This window comes from Cydia fagiglandana, chromosome 15 (assembly GCF_963556715.1).
Source record: "Cydia fagiglandana chromosome 15, ilCydFagi1.1, whole genome shotgun sequence".
Lineage (NCBI taxonomy): Eukaryota > Metazoa > Arthropoda > Insecta > Lepidoptera > Tortricidae > Cydia > Cydia fagiglandana.
The window spans coordinates 17678470-17701839 of NC_085946.1; the positions used below are offsets into that span (position 1 = coordinate 17678470).

The window sequence follows — 23370 nt, forward strand, 5'->3', positions numbered from 1 at the left end:
ACATGTATGTTTTGTGTTTATTTTATTACATCCGGTTTCCATTATAATGTAATAAACTAAATTAGATGTATTCTTCGGAAGTATCATTTCACAAATAATGACCACAGATCAGTCGGTAAGTCGGTATTCTGTTCTAGGCCAATTTAAAACCGATAGACACAGAGAAAACCCCGAGAATTGTACTTATTGCCTAAGGGCCCTGCAGATTAGCTATAGATTAACTACGATGGGCCCTTATCTATGGAAAGTATCACGTGATCGCCTGTCATGTCATAGAAAAGTAAGCGCCGGTAGCTCCGGCCCGTACACGGCCCAGGCTAACGTGAGCCATCCTCTACGCAATACAATTCTCGGGGCCCCTTTTTCCCTGTGCGATTTGAAATTTCCACTTAATTTTCAATTTATTTTGTACGCGCTGGGTCTAAAGTAACGTTGCCTATTCGGCCTAATGGTTAATCCGGCTCTCATAGTACCTAATTACCTAATTATTGTCTTTTAGGTCGACGGAAAATTGTCACGGACACATTTTTATACCAAAAGGTAATTTCTCAAATTTATAAGAAATTTCCTAAGATACCTACTTAAATATATCCTTTAGTTCGTTTTCATTATTACGATTTCGTAATTGGCTACGTAAGTGGAATTATTTTTCGCTGTTTCATAATTAATTATCAAAGAAGAATTATATATATATATATATATATATATTGCTTCCCTTTTCGCAACTTGGTGAACAACAGATACCTAACCTACCTTACCTAAGATACCTACTTAAATATATCCTTTAGTTCGTTTTCATTATTACGATTTCGTAATTGGCTACGTAAGTGGAATTATTTTTCGCTGTTTCATAATTAATTATCAAAGAAGAATTATATATATATATATACATATATATATATATATATATTGCTTCCCTTTTCGCAACTTGGTGAACAAAAGGCTTTGATCTCGGACTGTCTAGAACACAAAATGACTAGTGTAATATTTTGCCTATACTTATCCCTTTTAGTCTACATCGCAAACGGTCTAGAACACAAAATGACCACATATATGTAGGTTAGGTTCGTTAGGTTTCTTCAAATGGTCGAAGGCCAAACAGCACAGAAATAGGAGCCCCGCGGCAGCGGGGCTCCGTCGACATCGCTAACGTAAAGATAAACCGACGAAATGTAGGTAAATAAAGGTCAAAATAATTGTAGTCATTTTGTGTTCTAAACCGTTTGCGATGTAGACTAAAAGGGATATAGGCAAAATATTACACTAGTCATTTTGTGTTCTAGACAGTCCGAGACCAACCCCTAATATTGATACCTACGCTAATTATTTCAGCGCAGTTTTTTTTTAAGTATATGACATCTAATTATGTTTTACTTTACTCAACGAACTGGAGTCCTTCATTCATAAAACGGTTACTTATGTAGGCCGACACTTTTGACGAATTGTTTTATCACTTTTACCAGCTACTAATGACGCCGACTGTACGTAGGTACCTAAACCACATAAATCCCGCTGCGGGCTCGACAGGTATGACATCTGGAAGCGATTGCATTCCTTTGAAAGGTGCATTTAAATCATAAAATACAATAGAAATATGGGTCCCGCATTGCTATGACTGTAGGAGATTTATAACAATCTTGATGGAAAACGATTTCAATTCTCGACGATAAATGCGGTAGATAATTGCAGGTACCTACTTATATTCAAAGTTTCAAAATCTTAACTTGATTTGTTATGAAATATCTGGGAGACCGAGCTTTGATGGGAAAACATAAAAAACTCAAAAATGCGCGTTTTCCCAGAGATAAGACCTAGCTAGATCGATCGAAAACTCCCATATAGCAAACATCGAAATCGTTAGAGCCGTTTCCGAGATCCTCGAAATATATATAAATAAATAAACAAGAATCTGAAAACAGTGAAAAATAGATATCAGTGGCGGATTTACAGTCTTTGCCGCCCTAAGCCCCAGGCCTTGCAGCCGCCTCTTTCTCAGCACCCATCATATTGACTACATTTTGAGTTATTTCTTGTTATCATCAGCGACTTTATTGTCACAATTTGCCGCCCTAGCCCAGGGCCTTAGGGCAAATCCGCCACTGATATAGATACTACTCCTAAATGGGCGTTTTCAGAAATAAATATCGAAAACCCGATTTTCAGATCCCGGTGTTTTTGGGTTCTTTCAACTCAGAATCACTAGCATATTCAATTCTGATGATAAAATAAAATGTCCCAAAAATTTGTATGAAAATTGTACATTCCACTACGTCACGCACTCACGCACATACAAGTGAAATTTTTTTTCGTACTAAAACGTGACGTAATGGAATGGACATTTTGGGACATCTTTTTTTTAATGGTGGGATGGAGAATGCTGTCGATTCTGAGTAGAATGAGCCCAAGAACGTCCAGATGTGAAAGAATCAGGTTTTCAATATTTATTTCTGAAAACGCCCAAATACGTGTGACTGTGATACCTACCTGATTAGATTCGTCATCATCTGTAGAAAAATGTTTTGTAAGCGTTTATAAGAAATATCTAATCGAAGACTTACTTCACTTACTTCTTAGGCTTAGTATCATATCGGAAACAGATCAAATAACTAAAACTCGAATTGGCCCGAAACAACGCCAATGAGATTCATATAACATATAACTTTTTCATGGAAAATGTATGCATATCTACCAGGCCTATAATGAATTAATAATATCGTCGGGTGACAAGCAAAAGTCACTAACTAACACCATTGAAATTATTGGACAATAAACTGTGTTACAAGTGTAATAAAATGCATTGTTACTTTAATTTTTTGGTAGTACTTAATGACTTTTGCTTGTGTCCGGACGATATTACGTATTTTGTATTACTTACATTAGTTAATGAGGTAGCGGAGCGTGGGATAATTAAGGTAAACATAATTAGTGTTTCAAGTTTTTATTAAATAGTGTTTATATTAAGGTACAATATATTAATGTACAATCAACAACACGTATCATTACATCTCGCACCAAATGTTAGCAGCAAAATAGACTTTAAATGGTTACGTTTAAAGTATATTTCGGCTTGGGAACATTTGAGAGAAGACGCCTGGTTGCATGCACAGCTATACGCTTAAGAAATAGTGAACGAAACATAAAATTTACAATTAAACTCTCATAGATACGCATTTTAATAAATAACTTATTAAAATCTCAACAAATTTTGATAAATTAAAATTATATTTACAACGGATCAGAATTAAATTAAATTAAAACGTGACGCTCCACGGGAAAAGGGACCTCATGGCGGCTGGCGCTTACGTCGCATAGCACCGCAATAGAGCGGCGTTAATAATAGTGTAAGCGCCAACCACCATACGTACCCTTTACCGTGGAACGTCACAAATGTTTGTGGTGCTTTGTAAAGGTATCCAAAACTTCGTTATCAAAGTATTAAAATGTCAAAACCTTATCGGCATATTATACAGTCAATTCCTATATTTAGGATTCCCAGTTACATACATGAAGCATACGACAGAGTTATTTATCGTAAAAGATATGTAAAGTATGAAAAATCTTCACAAGTTTGGCAGTAGAAATAGATGGCGCTGCATGACTTTTTTGTGGTAACTTAATAGTCTAACATTAGATTAACAACATAGCCATGTAGCGCCATCTACATTATTAGCTGTCAAACCGAAGTACGGATTTTTAGACTTTATTTATCTTATACAATCAAAGAATCTTTGCATACGGTCAATTCCCTAACAGTCACAGATAGAGAATAAGCAATACTTGTCCAAAATTCCACAAAGATATGTTAAAATACTGTAATAATTAGGCTAAATATGGACGCGAAGCACGAAGAATATCGTACATTGATACGCCATTTCCTATCTCTATCACACGCGCGTAATTATATTGCCGTCCCGCTCAGACAGTGACGTTGACCTCCGGTATCATCGGCTGGACAGCAATGTATATAATTAATTATGCGCGTGCAGTAGAGGTAGATAATGGCATGTCAATGTACGGAATTCTACGTGCTTGGCGTCCTTACTTTACATGGGGTTACAGTGATCTGACAGTTGGAGAAATCAATATGTTTCTTACGCTAAAGATTAATGAAAATGGCCTAAATCTAAATATAGATTAAAATGCAAGCCAAAAGTGGTCTAGGATATATTTCTCCAACCGTGAGTCACAAAACTGACGGTAGATGTAAAGTAAGGACGCTAAGCGCGAAGAATTTCGTAAATTGTCCCGCTTGTTCCTATCTCTATCACTCGCGTAATTATATGCTGTCCCCCCCATGATGGCGGCGGTCAATGGCACTGTGCGAGCGGGACAGCAATATAAGTGTACGCGTGTGATAGAGATAGAAACAGGCGGGGTCAATGAACGAATTCTTTTGTGCCCAGCGTCCCCACTAGATAGAGTTCCATTACAACTGTAAATACTTATAAAATTCGAGTAAAAAAAAACAATACGCTACTCTATGGTTATTCAAATCACACAAACGCTTATAGTTAACGTTCTAAAATCAAAGTCTACGGAATAACGTACAGTCTTCGTTCAGTTCGCGTTGGAAGAGACAATGAGACCGTTCCAAATTCAAAATTGAAATTGTTCGTAATTCAAAATTAGGCACCGAATAGATTAGAGAATAAAATGGCATCGGATTTCACATTTCGTTGTCACACCGGCGACCTTCAAAACACACTTATCCACTTCCCGTACGCTTGGTTAACCTTATTTACACTTGTCACTACTTGAGCTCAGGGTGGTATACCATTATTTTGTCTCACATTTTTCTTAGTGAGAGAATGAGGCATTAGACCAAGATATTGGACAGACGGAATACCGCCTTTAGAGCATTCAATAACGGGAGTCGCCTTTATGGGCTTACCCCTCTGCCTGTACAATTGTGCAAACTTTTGTATGGACTAACGTTCGTCTGACATGGCTACGTTACGTACAAATAGCTATACATTTGACATGCCCCTCCGACTGCAGACTGTTTTGTACAGAAAATGACAGAGAAGGCGTCTCCAGTTACTAAATGCTCTCTTTACTGATCCCAAATCCAACTTTTGGATGAATCCTTCTTGTCATTCGTTTCCATACCACTCTTAAAACCCTTGTATAAGGTACACTTTAGTGATAATTTTGATCCCTTTCCATAATGGGCCGTACCTACTGAGTACTATTATTTATTCTGTGGTATAACATGGTACAGTTTTTTTCTATCAAACAGTGCTATTATTTCTTCTGGCTGACCAGTCAGAATGACAATAATAAATAAATTGATCCACCCGTTTAATTCTTGTTCTAAAAAGTAAAATCCTCTTCACGCCAGTGGCGGAGCGTCAAAGCTTTACTTCGGCATAATTTCTTTTCACGTAGAAATGCCAAATCTCGAAAAGGCGCTATTCTATCAAAACGCCACTTTTTCACACGCATTAGTACCATTCTGAGGCCGTAATCACTGACAATCATTTATTGACAAACTTCAATCGAAAATTCAAAATGTAAATGATAGATGCGAGGAAAAGTCAAACCAATCAGTCCCAAGCATATTTATCTTCCTTCGAGTCCCGCGGTCGCGGTATCGTTGGTAGAAAGCTTATCTCTAAGTCCGATGGACGCGGTTTCATACAAACTATCCATATGAAAAGTCAAAATGCGTTGGAACTTAGAGGTTTTGAGATAAATTTTGTCGTTTTCTTTAAACACTTCACTTCTTTAGGCCCCCTGTTAATTTCAGTTCTTAGTTCTCTCTCTCGACTCCTCTCTACACACGCCTCTAGGCGGTGAATCTCGTCCTTTCTGCGCTTTGGAAGTCTTTCTAGACCTTTTAAACTTGGCCACATCATCCCCGAAGACATCGCCCGTCCGTAGCGCGGAGATGAGGTCATCGAACTCGCCTTTCTGCCCGTTGGTGAGTGTGGAGTCCCGAGAGGAGTCGCTGTGCCCGTTGCAGTCTCCGTTGGCCTTGCCGAGGGACTTGCCGACGGAGCCGAGCAGGCTGGAGGCTTGTTTGCGCTCCATCGTGCGTTTTTTGAGCTGGAAGGATAAAATATGGTTAGATTTATGTGCGGGGACTATGAAATTGAATACGTTAGTGACTTGCAAGGTTATAACAATCTGTCTTGGACATATTATATATTCAAAAATCTCAAATATTTTAAATTATATGAATTATGTAAGTATGTAGTATAAATGGTATAATATATAAGGTACTAGCTGTGCCCGCGGCTCCGCCCGCGTGGAATTCGGTTTGTGTCAGTAAGCTGCTAAATATATAAAAAATTGTAAATTACATTACGCTGTATTTTTTTATTCAAAAAATTATAACATTTATAATTTCCTGCATGATAATTTCTTAAAATAATTCTATCTTATTGTTTCATACTTTTTAGAGCGCGATTTGTAGTAGTCCGACTACGCCCGACTCTTTTAGTATGAGAAAGTCGAAGTCGCCTAGCTTTGGACCGCGTGCAGTGCGCCACATACGTCGGGAAATTCCCGACTCTTTTAGTATGAGGGCGCAGAAGGAGCCCGGCTTTGGAACGCATTCAGCGCGCCACGTGCGTCGGGCGTAACCCGACGCTTTGAGTATGAGGGTGCCTTCGGCTCCCAACTTTGGCAAGCGTACAGCGTGTCACGTACGTCGGGTTACGCCCGACGCTTTGAGTATGAGGCCGCCGAAGGCGACCGGCTTTGGAACGCGTACAGCGTGCCACGTGCGTCGGGCGTAGCCCGACGCTTTGAGTATGAGGGTGCCTTCAGCGCCCAACTTTGGCAAGCGTCCAGCGTGTCACGTACGTCGGTCTACGCCCGACACTTTTAGTATGAGGGCGCAGAAGACGCCCAGCTGTGAAACGCGTACGTTACGCCCGACGCTCAGAGTATGAGGGCGCCGAAGGCGCCCGGCTTTGGTAACCATACAGCATACAGCGTGTCACGTGCGTCTCTTTTAGTATGAGAAAGTCGAAGTCGCCTGGCTTTGAACCGCGTGCAGTGCGCCAAGTTGTCGGGCTACGCCAGATTCTTTTAGTATGAGGGCGCCGGCCGAAGGCGCCCGGCTTTGGAACGCGTACAGCGCGACACGTACGTCGGGTTAAGTCTGAAGCAGTGGCGGATTAAGATATTTTGATGCCCTAAGCATTTCTAGACCCCCCCCCCGTAGTGCCCCCTCTCCCTAGGGTCATTAAGATTACATTTTTTTTTTGGTAAATTGAGTGAAGTTCATTGCCGCATTACAGCTGAGAATGGAAATCAGTCACATCATTTTATTACGAAAATTGACAGTGCCGCAGCAGTAATGTTGCAACAGAGTACCTAATGCTGCTGCAGTCGCCACCTGAATTGCACCTTTATCATAAGTTAGGTTAGAATGATTAAATGATTGAAATGATAGAATGTAATTGAAAACGCGAGCGAAGCGAGCGCGAAAATTTTTCGATATAAAAACGCAATTTGATAGACAGTTGTACATTTTTACTTTTAGTATGGAAATCAGTCACATCATTTTATCACGAAAATTGACAGTGCTGCAGCAGTAACGTTGTAACAGAGTAATGCTGCTGCAGTCGCCACCCGAATGTCACCTTTATCATATCCTAGAAAGTGATTGAAAACGCGAGCGGAGCGAGCGCGAAAATTTTTCGATATAAAAACGCAATATGATAGACAGCTGTACATTTTTGCTTATAGTATGGAAATCAGTCACATCATTTTATCACGAAAACTGACAGTGCCGTAGTAGTAATGTTGCAACAGAGTATCTAATGCTGCTGCAGTCGCCACCCGAATGTCACCTTTATCATATGTTAGGTTAGAATGTAATTGAAAACGCGAGCGAAGCGAGCGCGAAAATTTTTCGATATAAAAACGCAATATGATAGACAGTTGTACATTTTTACTTTTAGTATGGAAATCAGTCACATCATTTTATGACGAAAATTGACAGTGCTGCAGCAGTAACGTTGTAACAGAGTAATGCTGCTGCAGTCGCCACCCGAATATCACCTTTATCATATTTTAGAAAGTCATTAAAAACGCGAGCGAAGCGAGCGCGAAAATTTTTCGATATAAAAAACGCAATTTTACTTTTAGTCCCAACCAGGCGCGAATCCAGAATTTCATACAAAGAAGGGATGGGACAGTTCTCTATCAGCCTAGCTTCGCATAGGGCTCGATATTTAAGGGTATTTTCATGCATAAAAGATGCAAGAAAGCAGAGCTTGGAATTGACCAAGTGAATTGAATTGGCGAAGTGTGAGCAAGGCAGTAGCCCAGCTGCGAAAGAGGAAAGCTTGGATTTGGATCCACGCCCAAGTGTAATTAAGGCAGAAGATCAACTTTGCCGTAAGGCAGAAGGCCTCGCATAAGACCTAACGCCGAACCGCAAAAGAGTGGATTGAAATCGAATCTATGCATGTAATCACGACTCTTCTACTGCTACCGATTGTTTCCCAAAGAATTAAGAATTAATTCCATACAAAAATAACCGATTTGCATTCCCTAGTCGGGCTAAGGTTAAGGCATTCAGAAGTTAAGGTGTTATAAAGAAACTCAGAAATAAATATATACCTACATACAAACACGAACGCTGAAACACAATACACTCTCTCTCTCTCCCTTTTTTCTGGGTAGTCGTGAAAAAGATGGCACTGTGCAATGAGGGGTAATTAATTTACAGTCGTTTAATTTTGTTGTATATTATTAATTCGACATAATTATTCAATTAAATTTGTTGATGTCCGTACCCCCTCATCTAAACTTAGAGTTAATTTGGCAAAAACCTTCCTCGGTGGCTATTCATGTCAATACGTATTAAATTCAGCGCCATCTGTTAGTTTACCAGGATACTCAATAGTGGTAGCACATATTTGAAAAAAGTTTGCCCCTCCTTCCTAAGTAGCGCCATAAGATTCAGGGGTAAACTTAAATCAAGCGAGTATTGTGGCTATCCCCCCCCTTTAAGGATTGAAATTTTATAGCCTATAACCTGGCCGGAGATGTCTTCGACCGATTAGTAAAGTTTGCATCAAAATCCGTTCAGCCGTTTTCACGTGATGCGCGTTCAAATAAACAGACAAACAGATAAACAGATAAACAGATAAACAGACAAAAATTCTAAAAACTGTTGGAACGTGTTCTGTTATCGATTCTAAGTATCCCCAGCCAACTTTTTTTCAAATATCTTCCATGTACAGACTTTCGACCCTCTACAGCTTTATTATATGTATAGATAGATGTTTTAGTCAATAATCAAATAAAATTCTTTTCTCCAATATGCTCGGAAATGTTCACCTTACTGTAGCAAAAATAGTACGGGAAGTTCTTCGTTAATGTCAAACTCTAACTAAAAAACATCAAACTATCGCTGTCCTGTTCTAGCGGACGGGAAGTAAAAAAACACTACAGTAATAACTTATTACTGTAGTGTTTTTTACTTTTTAATAATAAAAAACGCAAACAGCCAATTATTATTGCCGTGAGCCGCTTCTACACGACCCGATCAGCTATCATTTCACGTGTATGATCGTGCGAATACTGCTTAATAAAATCAAAGATTATTTTTATATTTTTTTTAAATCTCATCCGTGTTCATAAAGCTTACATAGTTTGTCAAAGGACTTTCTCATTTCAAACATAGACAAAGAGAATCATACTATCTTTGTCTTACACTAGTACTAGCACCCAAAAGAAAAGGATGGGTGTAGTTTTCCTGGTTCTTACTGACTGAAAAGTTGGTTTGACAAACTATATTGCGCAATTATATTGAATGAACGAATATTGAATGGTACTGAATGGCAGAATAAGTTTGTGCCTTTAACTTTTAAAAATTAACTAAAGAGGGAAATTGTTTTTGACATTTTGGATGTGAAGGTTTGATTTGAGTGATGCTTGATGCTTAAATAATAATTATTTTAGCTTATTTCCTCGCATGTTTGGAGAAAAGCACTATATATGCCTCGGCAGGAACAGCAATTCGTGGATTCGTCTTCTTTGTCGGACTCCGCTTCGCGTCGTCCGACAAAATCGAAACTCATCCACGAATTGCCCTTTCCCGGCCTCTGCAATAATGTACTATTAAAAATGGAGCATAAGATCTTCTATACACATGAAACGCAATAAGACATATGAATATGAGTAAAACTTTTACCAGAGGACTTGATATGTGAAATTCCTCAGAAAAAGATTTTACATTAAGACACATAGCACATATAGTTTTAAATTCTATAGAACTACCAATTAAGGTAAATTGTACTTTTATAGCTAATTTAGAATATTATTGAGTTCGTTTGAGGAGTGATTGAGTGAATAAGGGACCATGCAGGCGGCGCGCGAACGCACATGGGAGTTTAGGTACATTGCGGACTGTTGAGGTTACATTCAGCCGACCGATCCAACACCGCAAAGTAATGAAATATGCATGTGAGTCCTCCTACCCTACCTTTTAAATTAGCCTTTAAATATTAGGTAAGTATTAAGCTGATGAGATGATAAGATCATCGTAGTGATCGTTGTCCTTAAAAAGTACGAAATTACCAGTATTTACGAAGTATGAAGGTAAATCTGTTTGTTTGCTATGGGGATTTTTTACTATAGTATCCGCAGAATTAAGTGGCGAGCAGGGTCATTTATTATATCAGGGGTTTTTATACGTTTTAATACGTGTACATGTACCTCCTGCTCGTGCCTGGTGCGACGCTCCTCTTCATCTCGGCGGCGGCGCTGCGCGTCGCACTCAGCCCGGGCTTCCACCAGCTGCGTGAGGAACTGGTCGAGGGCTCCGAACAGCTGTTCTGGAGACGCGCTGGTCTCCTCGCCGAACGCGTGCGCACACGCTTCCAGCCGGCTCTTCATGTCCTGGGGAATAGGATGTAGACTCAAAAACACCGAAATGTCACGCTCGATATATCAGGGTAAATAACGAAAATTACTTCTTTATTATGAAACTACACAACGGGACCGGGACTTAATCGCGTATTTAAGTTTTAAGATTTACCTCCGACGTTTCGAGGACGGCGTTGTCCCCGTGGTCTTCTTCTTCTCTTAAATACGCGATTAAGTACCGTTGTGTAGTTTCATAATGTTAAATAATCGTGAAAGTTTAAATCAGTGTTTTACTTCTTTATTTTTATTTTTTTACGTAACGAAGTATACGATAAATTCTGGAAGTTCTGATTTTTTGCAGACTTCTTCATGATGTTGGCTCAATGAATAAACCAATTTTGTGACCTCCAGCGCCGAACGCAATTTAGTTAAAGTCGAAACGATTGCGAAATATTTCATTTTTTTTTTATTTGGACAATTAAGTATACATAAACCTAAAGGATTAGTTTTTAACAGTGCCTTCTCAAGACGTTTTTAAAGTAGACTAAATTTAATACAATACGATTTAAGGATTGTCTCTGTAGTGAATGCAGTAAATATGACTTTTGTCTCAGACGATGTCACTTGGTACGATTGTTCCGAAGGTAAAACAAAGCTAATTTAACCCGGTAGCCACAAGATCGTACCGTGCCTACCCCTCAATAAGTTTTTCATTTAATTTCATTTTTGATACAAGCTTTTATCGCTGACTGCACTTTTCTTACGACAGACAACTAATACTCATCGAGACAATTCTAAAAACCCCTAACACAATTAGGTTGCATTGTTTCATCACAGAGTTCCTATAGCCACCTCCGGTCTCCACCATCAGATCAGCTGGATGACACCATAATATTGCATTGTCCGTCTTACGTATATATGCAAAATTCCAGCTCAATCGGAAACCGGGAAGTGGATCAAATTTAACTTGCAAGATTTGATTACAGACCGACAGACAAACAACGGTCGGGTGAAAGTAAATAAAAGTTTGTAAAAAAAGGGGAGGAAAGGGTCGGCTCCCCAGGTGGCATCTATGCTATATTTCTTCCTATTGTTAGCAACTAGAGCGAGTTGTGTGTTCACCTGGAAGAGGTCCTCGAGCTGCGTGAAGGAGCAGACGGCGTGCGCGTGGAAGTCGCGCATGACGGGCAGGAAGGCGTCGCTCGGCGCCGGCGCAGGCAGCGACAGGTGGTACTCCACCTCGCGTTGTACCTGAAAAGAATATTTAAATAAATAAAGGTTATGGCTTACATCTTTCTCGCTTTCAATCGGAAATAAAAAAAAATTCTACGTGTTTCAGTGGCCAAAGAAAAAACGTTTACAACATGGATTTACGTACATTGATCCATCTGTTCCTATCTCTATTCATCATCATCATCATCATATCAGCCAGAGGACGTCCACTGCTGGACATAAGCCTCCCCCAGAGAGTGCCACAATGACCGGTCTTGCCTATGTCTATAGCACGCGCGTCATTATATTAAAAATATTATATAATATTGCTGCCCGCTCATACAGTGACATGGATAGCAGTGTCAGCAGTATGATTACGCGCGTGCAATAGAAATAGGAACAGACGGGTTAATGTACGAAAATCCTTGTTGTAAGCGTGTCTAATACTAGAGATGCACCAGATACTCAATTACTATCCGGTATCCAGGCTATCCGGCCATTATTTTAACTTCCGGCCGGATACCGGATTGTAACATTGCTTGATTTCGGAGTAAACAAAATTTTAATAAGAAACAGTCATGTTTATAATGGTAATCGTTTATTATTTTAAAACAATTTAAACATTCCACTCTCTTGGACGTGCACTCATTTAGAACCTAGAAATAAGTCCGCGCGAACGTTCACTACGAAACAGGTCAAAACCTGCATAATGTGCACCCGAAAAACCGGAATGAAGGTATAGTTCCGCCGGCCGAATATTCGGCGGCCGGATACCGAATATTCGGCCGATGCACGATGGTCAGGGCGAATATCCGGTATCCGGGCAAACAACTATCCGTTGCATCTCTCACTGATTGCAAGAACGTTCACTAGCAGCCTTACCTCCCTGAGGCCGGTCCGCAGCGCGCCGACGTCCTTGTCGAGCTGCTCGACGCAGATCTTGCATCTCTCACTGACTGCAAGGAGCCAACGTCCACTAGCAGCCTTACCTCCCTGAGGCCGGTCCGCAGCGCGCCGACGTCCTTGTCGAGCTGCTCGACGCAGATCTTGCATCTCTCACTGACTGCAAGGAGCCAACGTCCACTAGCAGCCTTACCTCCCTGAGGCCGGTCCGCAGCGCGCCGACGTCCTTGTCGAGCTGCTCGACGCAGATCTTGCATCTCTCACTGACTGCAAGGAGCCAACGTCCACTAGCAGCCTTACCTCCCTGAGGCCGGTCCGCAGCGCGCCGACGTCCTTGTCGAGCTGCTCGACGCAGATCTTGCATCTCTCACTGACTGCAAGGAGCCAACGTCCACTAGCAGCCTTACCTCCCTGAGGCCGGTCCGCAGCGCGCCGACGTCCTTGTCGAGCTGCTCGACGCAGATCTTGCATCTCTCACTGACTGCAAGGAGCCAACGTCCACTAGCAGCCTTACCTCCCTGAGGCCGGTCCGCAGCGCGCCGACGTCCTTGTCGAGCTGCTCGACGCAGATCTTGCATCTCTCACTGACTGCAAGGAGCCAACGTCCACTAGCAGCCTTACCTCCCTGAGGCCGGTCCGCAGCGCGCCGACGTCCTTGTCGAGCTGCTCGACGCAGATCTTGCATCTCTCACTGACTGCAAGGAGCCAACGTCCACTAGCAGCCTTACCTCCCTGAGGCCGGTCCGCAGCGCGCCGACGTCCTTGTCGAGCTGCTCGACGCAGATCTTGCATCTCTCACTGACTGCAAGGAGCCAACGTCCACTAGCAGCCTTACCTCCCTGAGGCCGGTCCGCAGCGCGCCGACGTCCTTGTCGAGCTGCTCGACGCAGATCTTGCATCTCTCACTGACTGCAAGGAGCCAACGTCCACTAGCAGCCTTACCTCCCTGAGGCCGGTCCGCAGCGCGCCGACGTCCTTGTCGAGCTGCTCGACGCAGATCTTGCATCTCTCACTGACTGCAAGGAGCCAACGTCCACTAGCAGCCTTACCTCCCTGAGGCCGGTCCGCAGCGCGCCGACGTCCTTGTCGAGCTGCTCGACGCAGATCTTGCATCTCTCACTGACTGCAAGGAGCCAACGTCCACTAGCAGCCTTACCTCCCTGAGGCCGGTCCGCAGCGCGCCGACGTCCTTGTCGAGCTGCTCGACGCAGATCTTGCATCTCTCACTGACTGCAAGGAGCCAACGTCCACTAGCAGCCTTACCTCCCTGAGGCCGGTCCGCAGCGCGCCGACGTCCTTGTCGAGCTGCTCGACGCAGATCTTGCATCTCTCACTGACTGCAAGGAGCCAACGTCCACTAGCAGCCTTACCTCCCTGAGGCCGGTCCGCAGCGCGCCGACGTCCTTGTCGAGCTGCTCGACGCAGATCTTGCATCTCTCACTGACTGCAAGGAGCCAACGTCCACTAGCAGCCTTACCTCCCTGAGGCCGGTCCGCAGCGCGCCGACGTCCTTGTCGAGCTGCTCGACGCAGATCTTGCATCTCTCACTGACTGCAAGGAGCCAACGTCCACTAGCAGCCTTACCTCCCTGAGGCCGGTCCGCAGCGCGCCGACGTCCTTGTCGAGCTGCTCGACGCAGATCTTGCATCTCTCACTGACTGCAAGGAGCCAACGTCCACTAGCAGCCTTACCTCCCTGAGGCCGGTCCGCAGCGCGCCGACGTCCTTGTCGAGCTGCTCGACGCAGATCTTGCATCTCTCACTGACTGCAAGGAGCCAACGTCCACTAGCAGCCTTACCTCCCTGAGGCCGGTCCGCAGCGCGCCGACGTCCTTGTCGAGCTGCTCGACGCAGATCTTGCATCTCTCACTGACTGCAAGGAGCCAACGTCCACTAGCAGCCTTACCTCCCTGAGGCCGGTCCGCAGCGCGCCGACGTCCTTGTCGAGCTGCTCGACGCAGATCTTGCATCTCTCACTGACTGCAAGGAGCCAACGTCCACTAGCAGCCTTACCTCCCTGAGGCCGGTCCGCAGCGCGCCGACGTCCTTGTCGAGCTGCTCGACGCAGATCTTGCATCTCTCACTGACTGCAAGGAGCCAACGTCCACTAGCAGCCTTACCTCCCTGAGGCCGGTCCGCAGCGCGCCGACGTCCTTGTCGAGCTGCTCGACGCAGATCTTGCATCTCTCACTGACTGCAAGGAGCCAACGTCCACTAGCAGCCTTACCTCCCTGAGGCCGGTCCGCAGCGCGCCGACGTCCTTGTCGAGCTGCTCGACGCAGATCTTGCATCTCTCACTGACTGCAAGGAGCCAACGTCCACTAGCAGCCTTACCTCCCTGAGGCCGGTCCGCAGCGCGCCGACGTCCTTGTCGAGCTGCTCGACGCAGATCTTGCATCTCTCACTGACTGCAAGGAGCCAACGTCCACTAGCAGCCTTACCTCCCTGAGGCCGGTCCGCAGCGCGCCGACGTCCTTGTCGAGCTGCTCGACGCAGATCTTGCATCTCTCACTGACTGCAAGGAGCCAACGTCCACTAGCAGCCTTACCTCCCTGAGGCCGGTCCGCAGCGCGCCGACGTCCTTGTCGAGCTGCTCGACGCAGATCTTGCATCTCTCACTGACTGCAAGGAGCCAACGTCCACTAGCAGCCTTACCTCCCTGAGGCCGGTCCGCAGCGCGCCGACGTCCTTGTCGAGCTGCTCGACGCAGATCTTGCATCTCTCACTGACTGCAAGGAGCCAACGTCCACTAGCAGCCTTACCTCCCTGAGGCCGGTCCGCAGCGCGCCGACGTCCTTGTCGAGCTGCTCGACGCAGATCTTGCATCTCTCACTGACTGCAAGGAGCCAACGTCCACTAGCAGCCTTACCTCCCTGAGGCCGGTCCGCAGCGCGCCGACGTCCTTGTCGAGCTGCTCGACGCAGATCTTGCATCTCTCACTGACTGCAAGGAGCCAACGTCCACTAGCAGCCTTACCTCCCTGAGGCCGGTCCGCAGCGCGCCGACGTCCTTGTCGAGCTGCTCGACGCAGATCTTGCATCTCTCACTGACTGCAAGGAGCCAACGTCCACTAGCAGCCTTACCTCCCTGAGGCCGGTCCGCAGCGCGCCGACGTCCTTGTCGAGCTGCTCGACGCAGATCTTGCATCTCTCACTGACTGCAAGGAGCCAACGTCCACTAGCAGCCTTACCTCCCTGAGGCCGGTCCGCAGCGCGCCGACGTCCTTGTCGAGCTGCTCGACGCAGATCTTGCATCTCTCACTGACTGCAAGGAGCCAACGTCCACTAGCAGCCTTACCTCCCTGAGGCCGGTCCGCAGCGCGCCGACGTCCTTGTCGAGCTGCTCGACGCAGATCTTGCATCTCTCACTGACTGCAAGGAGCCAACGTCCACTAGCAGCCTTACCTCCCTGAGGCCGGTCCGCAGCGCGCCGACGTCCTTGTCGAGCTGCTCGACGCAGATCTTGCATCTCTCACTGACTGCAAGGAGCCAACGTCCACTAGCAGCCTTACCTCCCTGAGGCCGGTCCGCAGCGCGCCGACGTCCTTGTCGAGCTGCTCGACGCAGATCTTGCATCTCTCACTGACTGCAAGGAGCCAACGTCCACTAGCAGCCTTACCTCCCTGAGGCCGGTCCGCAGCGCGCCGACGTCCTTGTCGAGCTGCTCGACGCAGATCTTGCATCTCTCACTGACTGCAAGGAGCCAACGTCCACTAGCAGCCTTACCTCCCTGAGGCCGGTCCGCAGCGCGCCGACGTCCTTGTCGAGCTGCTCGACGCAGATCTTGCATCTCTCACTGACTGCAAGGAGCCAACGTCCACTAGCAGCCTTACCTCCCTGAGGCCGGTCCGCAGCGCGCCGACGTCCTTGTCGAGCTGCTCGACGCAGATCTTGCATCTCTCACTGACTGCAAGGAGCCAACGTCCACTAGCAGCCTTACCTCCCTGAGGCCGGTCCGCAGCGCGCCGACGTCCTTGTCGAGCTGCTCGACGCAGATCTTGCATCTCTCACTGACTGCAAGGAGCCAACGTCCACTAGCAGCCTTACCTCCCTGAGGCCGGTCCGCAGCGCGCCGACGTCCTTGTCGAGCTGCTCGACGCAGATCTTGCATCTCTCACTGACTGCAAGGAGCCAACGTCCACTAGCAGCCTTACCTCCCTGAGGCCGGTCCGCAGCGCGCCGACGTCCTTGTCGAGCTGCTCGACGCAGATCTTGCATCTCTCACTGACTGCAAGGAGCCAACGTCCACTAGCAGCCTTACCTCCCTGAGGCCGGTCCGCAGCGCGCCGACGTCCTTGTCGAGCTGCTCGACGCAGATCTTGCATCTCTCACTGACTGCAAGGAGCCAACGTCCACTAGCAGCCTTACCTCCCTGAGGCCGGTCCGCAGCGCGCCGACGTCCTTGTCGAGCTGCTCGACGCAGATCTTGCATCTCTCACTGACTGCAAGGAGCCAACGTCCACTAGCAGCCTTACCTCCCTGAGGCCGGTCCGCAGCGCGCCGACGTCCTTGTCGAGCTGCTCGACGCAGATCTTGCATCTCTCACTGACTGCAAGGAGCCAACGTCCACTAGCAGCCTTACCTCCCTGAGGCCGGTCCGCAGCGCGCCGACGTCCTTGTCGAGCTGCTCGACGCAGATCTTGCATCTCTCACTGACTGCAAGGAGCCAACGTCCACTAGCAGCCTTACCTCCCTGAGGCCGGTCCGCAGCGCGCCGACGTCCTTGTCGAGCTGCTCGACGCAGATCTTGCATCTCTCACTGACTGCAAGGAGCCAACGTCCACTAGCAGCCTTACCTCCCTGAGGCCGGTCCGCAGCGCGCCGACGTCCTTGTCGAGCTGCTCGACGCAGATCTTGCATCTCTCACTGACTGCAAGGAGCCAACGTCCACTAGCAGCCTTACCTCCCTGAGGCCGGTCCGCAGCGCGCCGACGTCCTTGTCGAGCTGCTCGACGCAGATCTTGCATCTCTCACTGACTGCAAGGAGCCAACGTCCACTAGCAGCCTTACCTCCCTGAGGCCGGTCCGCAGCGCGCCGACGTCCTTGTCGAGCTGCTCGACGCAGATCTTGCATCTCTCACTGACTGCAAGGAGCCAACGTCCACTAGCAGCCTTACCTCCCTGAGGCCGGTCCGCAGCGCGCCGACGTCCTTGTCGAGCTGCTCGACGCAGATCTTGCATCTCTCACTGACTGCAAGGAGCCAACGTCCACTAGCAGCCTTACCTCCCTGAGGCCGGTCCGCAGCGCGCCGACGTCCTTGTCGAGCTGCTCGACGCAGATCTTGCATCTCTCACTGACTGCAAGGAGCCAACGTCCACTAGCAGCCTTACCTCCCTGAGGCCGGTCCGCAGCGCGCCGACGTCCTTGTCGAGCTGCTCGACGCAGATCTTGCATCTCTCACTGACTGCAAGGAGCCAACGTTCACTAGCAGCCTTACCTCCCTGAGGCCGGTCCGCAGCGCGCCGACGTCCTTGTCGAGCTGCTCGACGCAGATCTTGCATCTCTCACTGACTGCAAGGAGCCAACGTTCACTAGCAGCCTTACCTCCCTGAGGCCGGTCCGCAGCGCGCCGACGTCCTTGTCGAGCTGCTCGACGCAGATCTTGCATCTCTCACTGACTGCAAGGAGCCAACGTCCACTAGCAGCCTTACCTCCCTGAGGCCGGTCCGCAGCGCGCCGACGTCCTTGTCGAGCTGCTCGACGCAGATCTTGCATCTCTCACTGACTGCAAGGAGCCAACGTCCACTAGCAGCCTTACCTCCCTGAGGCCGGTCCGCAGCGCGCCGACGTCCTTGTCGAGCTGCTCGACGCAGATCTTGCATCTCTCACTGACTGCAAGGAGCCAACGTCCACTAGCAGCCTTACCTCCCTGAGGCCGGTCCGCAGCGCGCCGACGTCCTTGTCGAGCTGCTCGACGCAGATCTTGCATCTCTCACTGACTGCAAGGAGCCAACGTCCACTAGCAGCCTTACCTCCCTGAGGCCGGTCCGCAGCGCGCCGACGTCCTTGTCGAGCTGCTCGACGCAGATCTTGCATCTCTCACTGACTGCAAGGAGCCAACGTCCACTAGCAGCCTTACCTCCCTGAGGCCGGTCCGCAGCGCGCCGACGTCCTTGTCGAGCTGCTCGACGCAGATCTTGCATCTCTCACTGACTGCAAGGAGCCAACGTCCACTAGCAGCCTTACCTCCCTGAGGCCGGTCCGCAGCGCGCCGACGTCCTTGTCGAGCTGCTCGACGCAGATCTTGCATCTCTCACTGACTGCAAGGAGCCAACGTCCACTAGCAGCCTTACCTCCCTGAGGCCGGTCCGCAGCGCGCCGACGTCCTTGTCGAGCTGCTCGACGCAGATCTTGCATCTCTCACTGACTGCAAGGAGCCAACGTCCACTAGCAGCCTTACCTCCCTGAGGCCGGTCCGCAGCGCGCCGACGTCCTTGTCGAGCTGCTCGACGCAGATCTTGCATCTCTCACTGACTGCAAGGAGCCAACGTCCACTAGCAGCCTTACCTCCCTGAGGCCGGTCCGCAGCGCGCCGACGTCCTTGTCGAGCTGCTCGACGCAGATCTTGCATCTCTCACTGACTGCAAGGAGCCAACGTCCACTAGCAGCCTTACCTCCCTGAGGCCGGTCCGCAGCGCGCCGACGTCCTTGTCGAGCTGCTCGACGCAGATCTTGCATCTCTCACTGACTGCAAGGAGCCAACGTCCACTAGCAGCCTTACCTCCCTGAGGCCGGTCCGCAGCGCGCCGACGTCCTTGTCGAGCTGCTCGACGCAGATCTTGCATCTCTCACTGACTGCAAGGAGCCAACGTCCACTAGCAGCCTTACCTCCCTGAGGCCGGTCCGCAGCGCGCCGACGTCCTTGTCGAGCTGCTCGACGCAGATCTTGCATCTCTCACTGACTGCAAGGAGCCAACGTCCACTAGCAGCCTTACCTCCCTGAGGCCGGTCCGCAGCGCGCCGACGTCCTTGTCGAGCTGCTCGACGCAGATCTTGCATCTCTCACTGACTGCAAGGAGCCAACGTCCACTAGCAGCCTTACCTCCCTGAGGCCGGTCCGCAGCGCGCCGACGTCCTTGTCGAGCTGCTCGACGCAGATCTTGCATCTCTCACTGACTGCAAGGAGCCAACGTCCACTAGCAGCCTTACCTCCCTGAGGCCGGTCCGCAGCGCGCCGACGTCCTTGTCGAGCTGCTCGACGCAGATCTTGCATCTCTCACTGACTGCAAGGAGCCAACGTCCACTAGCAGCCTTACCTCCCTGAGGCCGGTCCGCAGCGCGCCGACGTCCTTGTCGAGCTGCTCGACGCAGATCTTGCATCTCTCACTGACTGCAAGGAGCCAACGTCCACTAGCAGCCTTACCTCCCTGAGGCCGGTCCGCAGCGCGCCGACGTCCTTGTCGAGCTGCTCGACGCAGATCTTGCATCTCTCACTGACTGCAAGGAGCCAACGTCCACTAGCAGCCTTACCTCCCTGAGGCCGGTCCGCAGCGCGCCGACGTCCTTGTCGAGCTGCTCGACGCAGATCTTGCATCTCTCACTGACTGCAAGGAGCCAACGTCCACTAGCAGCCTTACCTCCCTGAGGCCGGTCCGCAGCGCGCCGACGTCCTTGTCGAGCTGCTCGACGCAGATCTTGCATCTCTCACTGACTGCAAGGAGCCAACGTCCACTAGCAGCCTTACCTCCCTGAGGCCGGTCCGCAGCGCGCCGACGTCCTTGTCGAGCTGCTCGACGCAGATCTTGCATCTCTCACTGACTGCAAGGAGCCAACGTCCACTAGCAGCCTTACCTCCCTGAGGCCGGTCCGCAGCGCGCCGACGTCCTTGTCGAGCTGCTCGACGCAGATCTTGCATCTCTCACTGACTGCAAGGAGCCAACGTCCACTAGCAGCCTTACCTCCCTGAGGCCGGTCCGCAGCGCGCCGACGTCCTTGTCGAGCTGCTCGACGCAGATCTTGCATCTCTCACTGACTGCAAGGAGCCAACGTCCACTAGCAGCCTTACCTCCCTGAGGCCGGTCCGCAGCGCGCCGACGTCCTTGTCGAGCTGCTCGACGCAGATCTTGCATCTCTCACTGACTGCAAGGAGCCAACGTCCACTAGCAGCCTTACCTCCCTGAGGCCGGTCCGCAGCGCGCCGACGTCCTTGTCGAGCTGCTCGACGCAGATCTTGCATCTCTCACTGACTGCAAGGAGCCAACGTCCACTAGCAGCCTTACCTCCCTGAGGCCGGTCCGCAGCGCGCCGACGTCCTTGTCGAGCTGCTCGACGCAGATCTTGCATCTCTCACTGACTGCAAGGAGCCAACGTCCACTAGCAGCCTTACCTCCCTGAGGCCGGTCCGCAGCGCGCCGACGTCCTTGTCGAGCTGCTCGACGCAGATCTTGCATCTCTCACTGACTGCAAGGAGCCAACGTCCACTAGCAGCCTTACCTCCCTGAGGCCGGTCCGCAGCGCGCCGACGTCCTTGTCGAGCTGCTCGACGCAGATCTTGCATCTCTCACTGACTGCAAGGAGCCAACGTCCACTAGCAGCCTTACCTCCCTGAGGCCGGTCCGCAGCGCGCCGACGTCCTTGTCGAGCTGCTCGACGCAGATCTTGCATCTCTCACTGACTGCAAGGAGCCAACGTCCACTAGCAGCCTTACCTCCCTGAGGCCGGTCCGCAGCGCGCCGACGTCCTTGTCGAGCTGCTCGACGCAGATCTTGCATCTCTCACTGACTGCAAGGAGCCAACGTCCACTAGCAGCCTTACCTCCCTGAGGCCGGTCCGCAGCGCGCCGACGTCCTTGTCGAGCTGCTCGACGCAGATCTTGCATCTCTCACTGACTGCAAGGAGCCAACGTCCACTAGCAGCCTTACCTCCCTGAGGCCGGTCCGCAGCGCGCCGACGTCCTTGTCGAGCTGCTCGACGCAGATCTTGCATCTCTCACTGACTGCAAGGAGCCAACGTCCACTAGCAGCCTTACCTCCCTGAGGCCGGTCCGCAGCGCGCCGACGTCCTTGTCGAGCTGCTCGACGCAGATCTTGCATCTCTCACTGACTGCAAGGAGCCAACGTCCACTAGCAGCCTTACCTCCCTGAGGCCGGTCCGCAGCGCGCCGACGTCCTTGTCGAGCTGCTCGACGCAGATCTTGCATCTCTCACTGACTGCAAGGAGCCAACGTCCACTAGCAGCCTTACCTCCCTGAGGCCGGTCCGCAGCGCGCCGACGTCCTTGTCGAGCTGCTCGACGCAGATCTTGCATCTCTCACTGACTGCAAGGAGCCAACGTCCACTAGCAGCCTTACCTCCCTGAGGCCGGTCCGCAGCGCGCCGACGTCCTTGTCGAGCTGCTCGACGCAGATCTTGCATCTCTCACTGACTGCAAGGAGCCAACGTCCACTAGCAGCCTTACCTCCCTGAGGCCGGTCCGCAGCGCGCCGACGTCCTTGTCGAGCTGCTCGACGCAGATCTTGCATCTCTCACTGACTGCAAGGAGCCAACGTCCACTAGCAGCCTTACCTCCCTGAGGCCGGTCCGCAGCGCGCCGACGTCCTTGTCGAGCTGCTCGACGCAGATCTTGCATCTCTCACTGACTGCAAGGAGCCAACGTCCACTAGCAGCCTTACCTCCCTGAGGCCGGTCCGCAGCGCGCCGACGTCCTTGTCGAGCTGCTCGACGCAGATCTTGCATCTCTCACTGACTGCAAGGAGCCAACGTCCACTAGCAGCCTTACCTCCCTGAGGCCGGTCCGCAGCGCGCCGACGTCCTTGTCGAGCTGCTCGACGCAGATCTTGCATCTCTCACTGACTGCAAGGAGCCAACGTCCACTAGCAGCCTTACCTCCCTGAGGCCGGTCCGCAGCGCGCCGACGTCCTTGTCGAGCTGCTCGACGCAGATCTTGCATCTCTCACTGACTGCAAGGAGCCAACGTCCACTAGCAGCCTTACCTCCCTGAGGCCGGTCCGCAGCGCGCCGACGTCCTTGTCGAGCTGCTCGACGCAGATCTTGCATCTCTCACTGACTGCAAGGAGCCAACGTCCACTAGCAGCCTTACCTCCCTGAGGCCGGTCCGCAGCGCGCCGACGTCCTTGTCGAGCTGCTCGACGCAGATCTTGCATCTCTCACTGACTGCAAGGAGCCAACGTCCACTAGCAGCCTTACCTCCCTGAGGCCGGTCCGCAGCGCGCCGACGTCCTTGTCGAGCTGCTCGACGCAGATCTTGCATCTCTCACTGACTGCAAGGAGCCAACGTCCACTAGCAGCCTTACCTCCCTGAGGCCGGTCCGCAGCGCGCCGACGTCCTTGTCGAGCTGCTCGACGCAGATCTTGCATCTCTCACTGACTGCAAGGAGCCAACGTCCACTAGCAGCCTTACCTCCCTGAGGCCGGTCCGCAGCGCGCCGACGTCCTTGTCGAGCTGCTCGACGCAGATCTTGCAT

General features: G+C 49.9%; 1 protein-coding gene across 1 annotated transcript in view; it reads right to left on the reverse strand.

Annotated features, from left to right (window-relative positions):
* Positions 1–2922: 2922 nt before the first annotated feature.
* Positions 2923–23370, reverse strand: part of LOC134671509 (disheveled-associated activator of morphogenesis 1) — a 108163-nt gene continuing 87715 nt past the window's right edge. The window contains exons 20-22 of the mRNA XM_063529375.1: positions 11956–12084; positions 10684–10866; positions 2923–6048 (exon numbers count right to left, since the gene is read on the reverse strand). Of these exons, the coding sequence (XP_063385445.1) occupies positions 5746–6048; positions 10684–10866; positions 11956–12084 (615 nt within the window). The 3' untranslated portion in view covers positions 2923–5745. The remainder of the gene's footprint in view (positions 6049–10683; positions 10867–11955; positions 12085–23370) is intronic.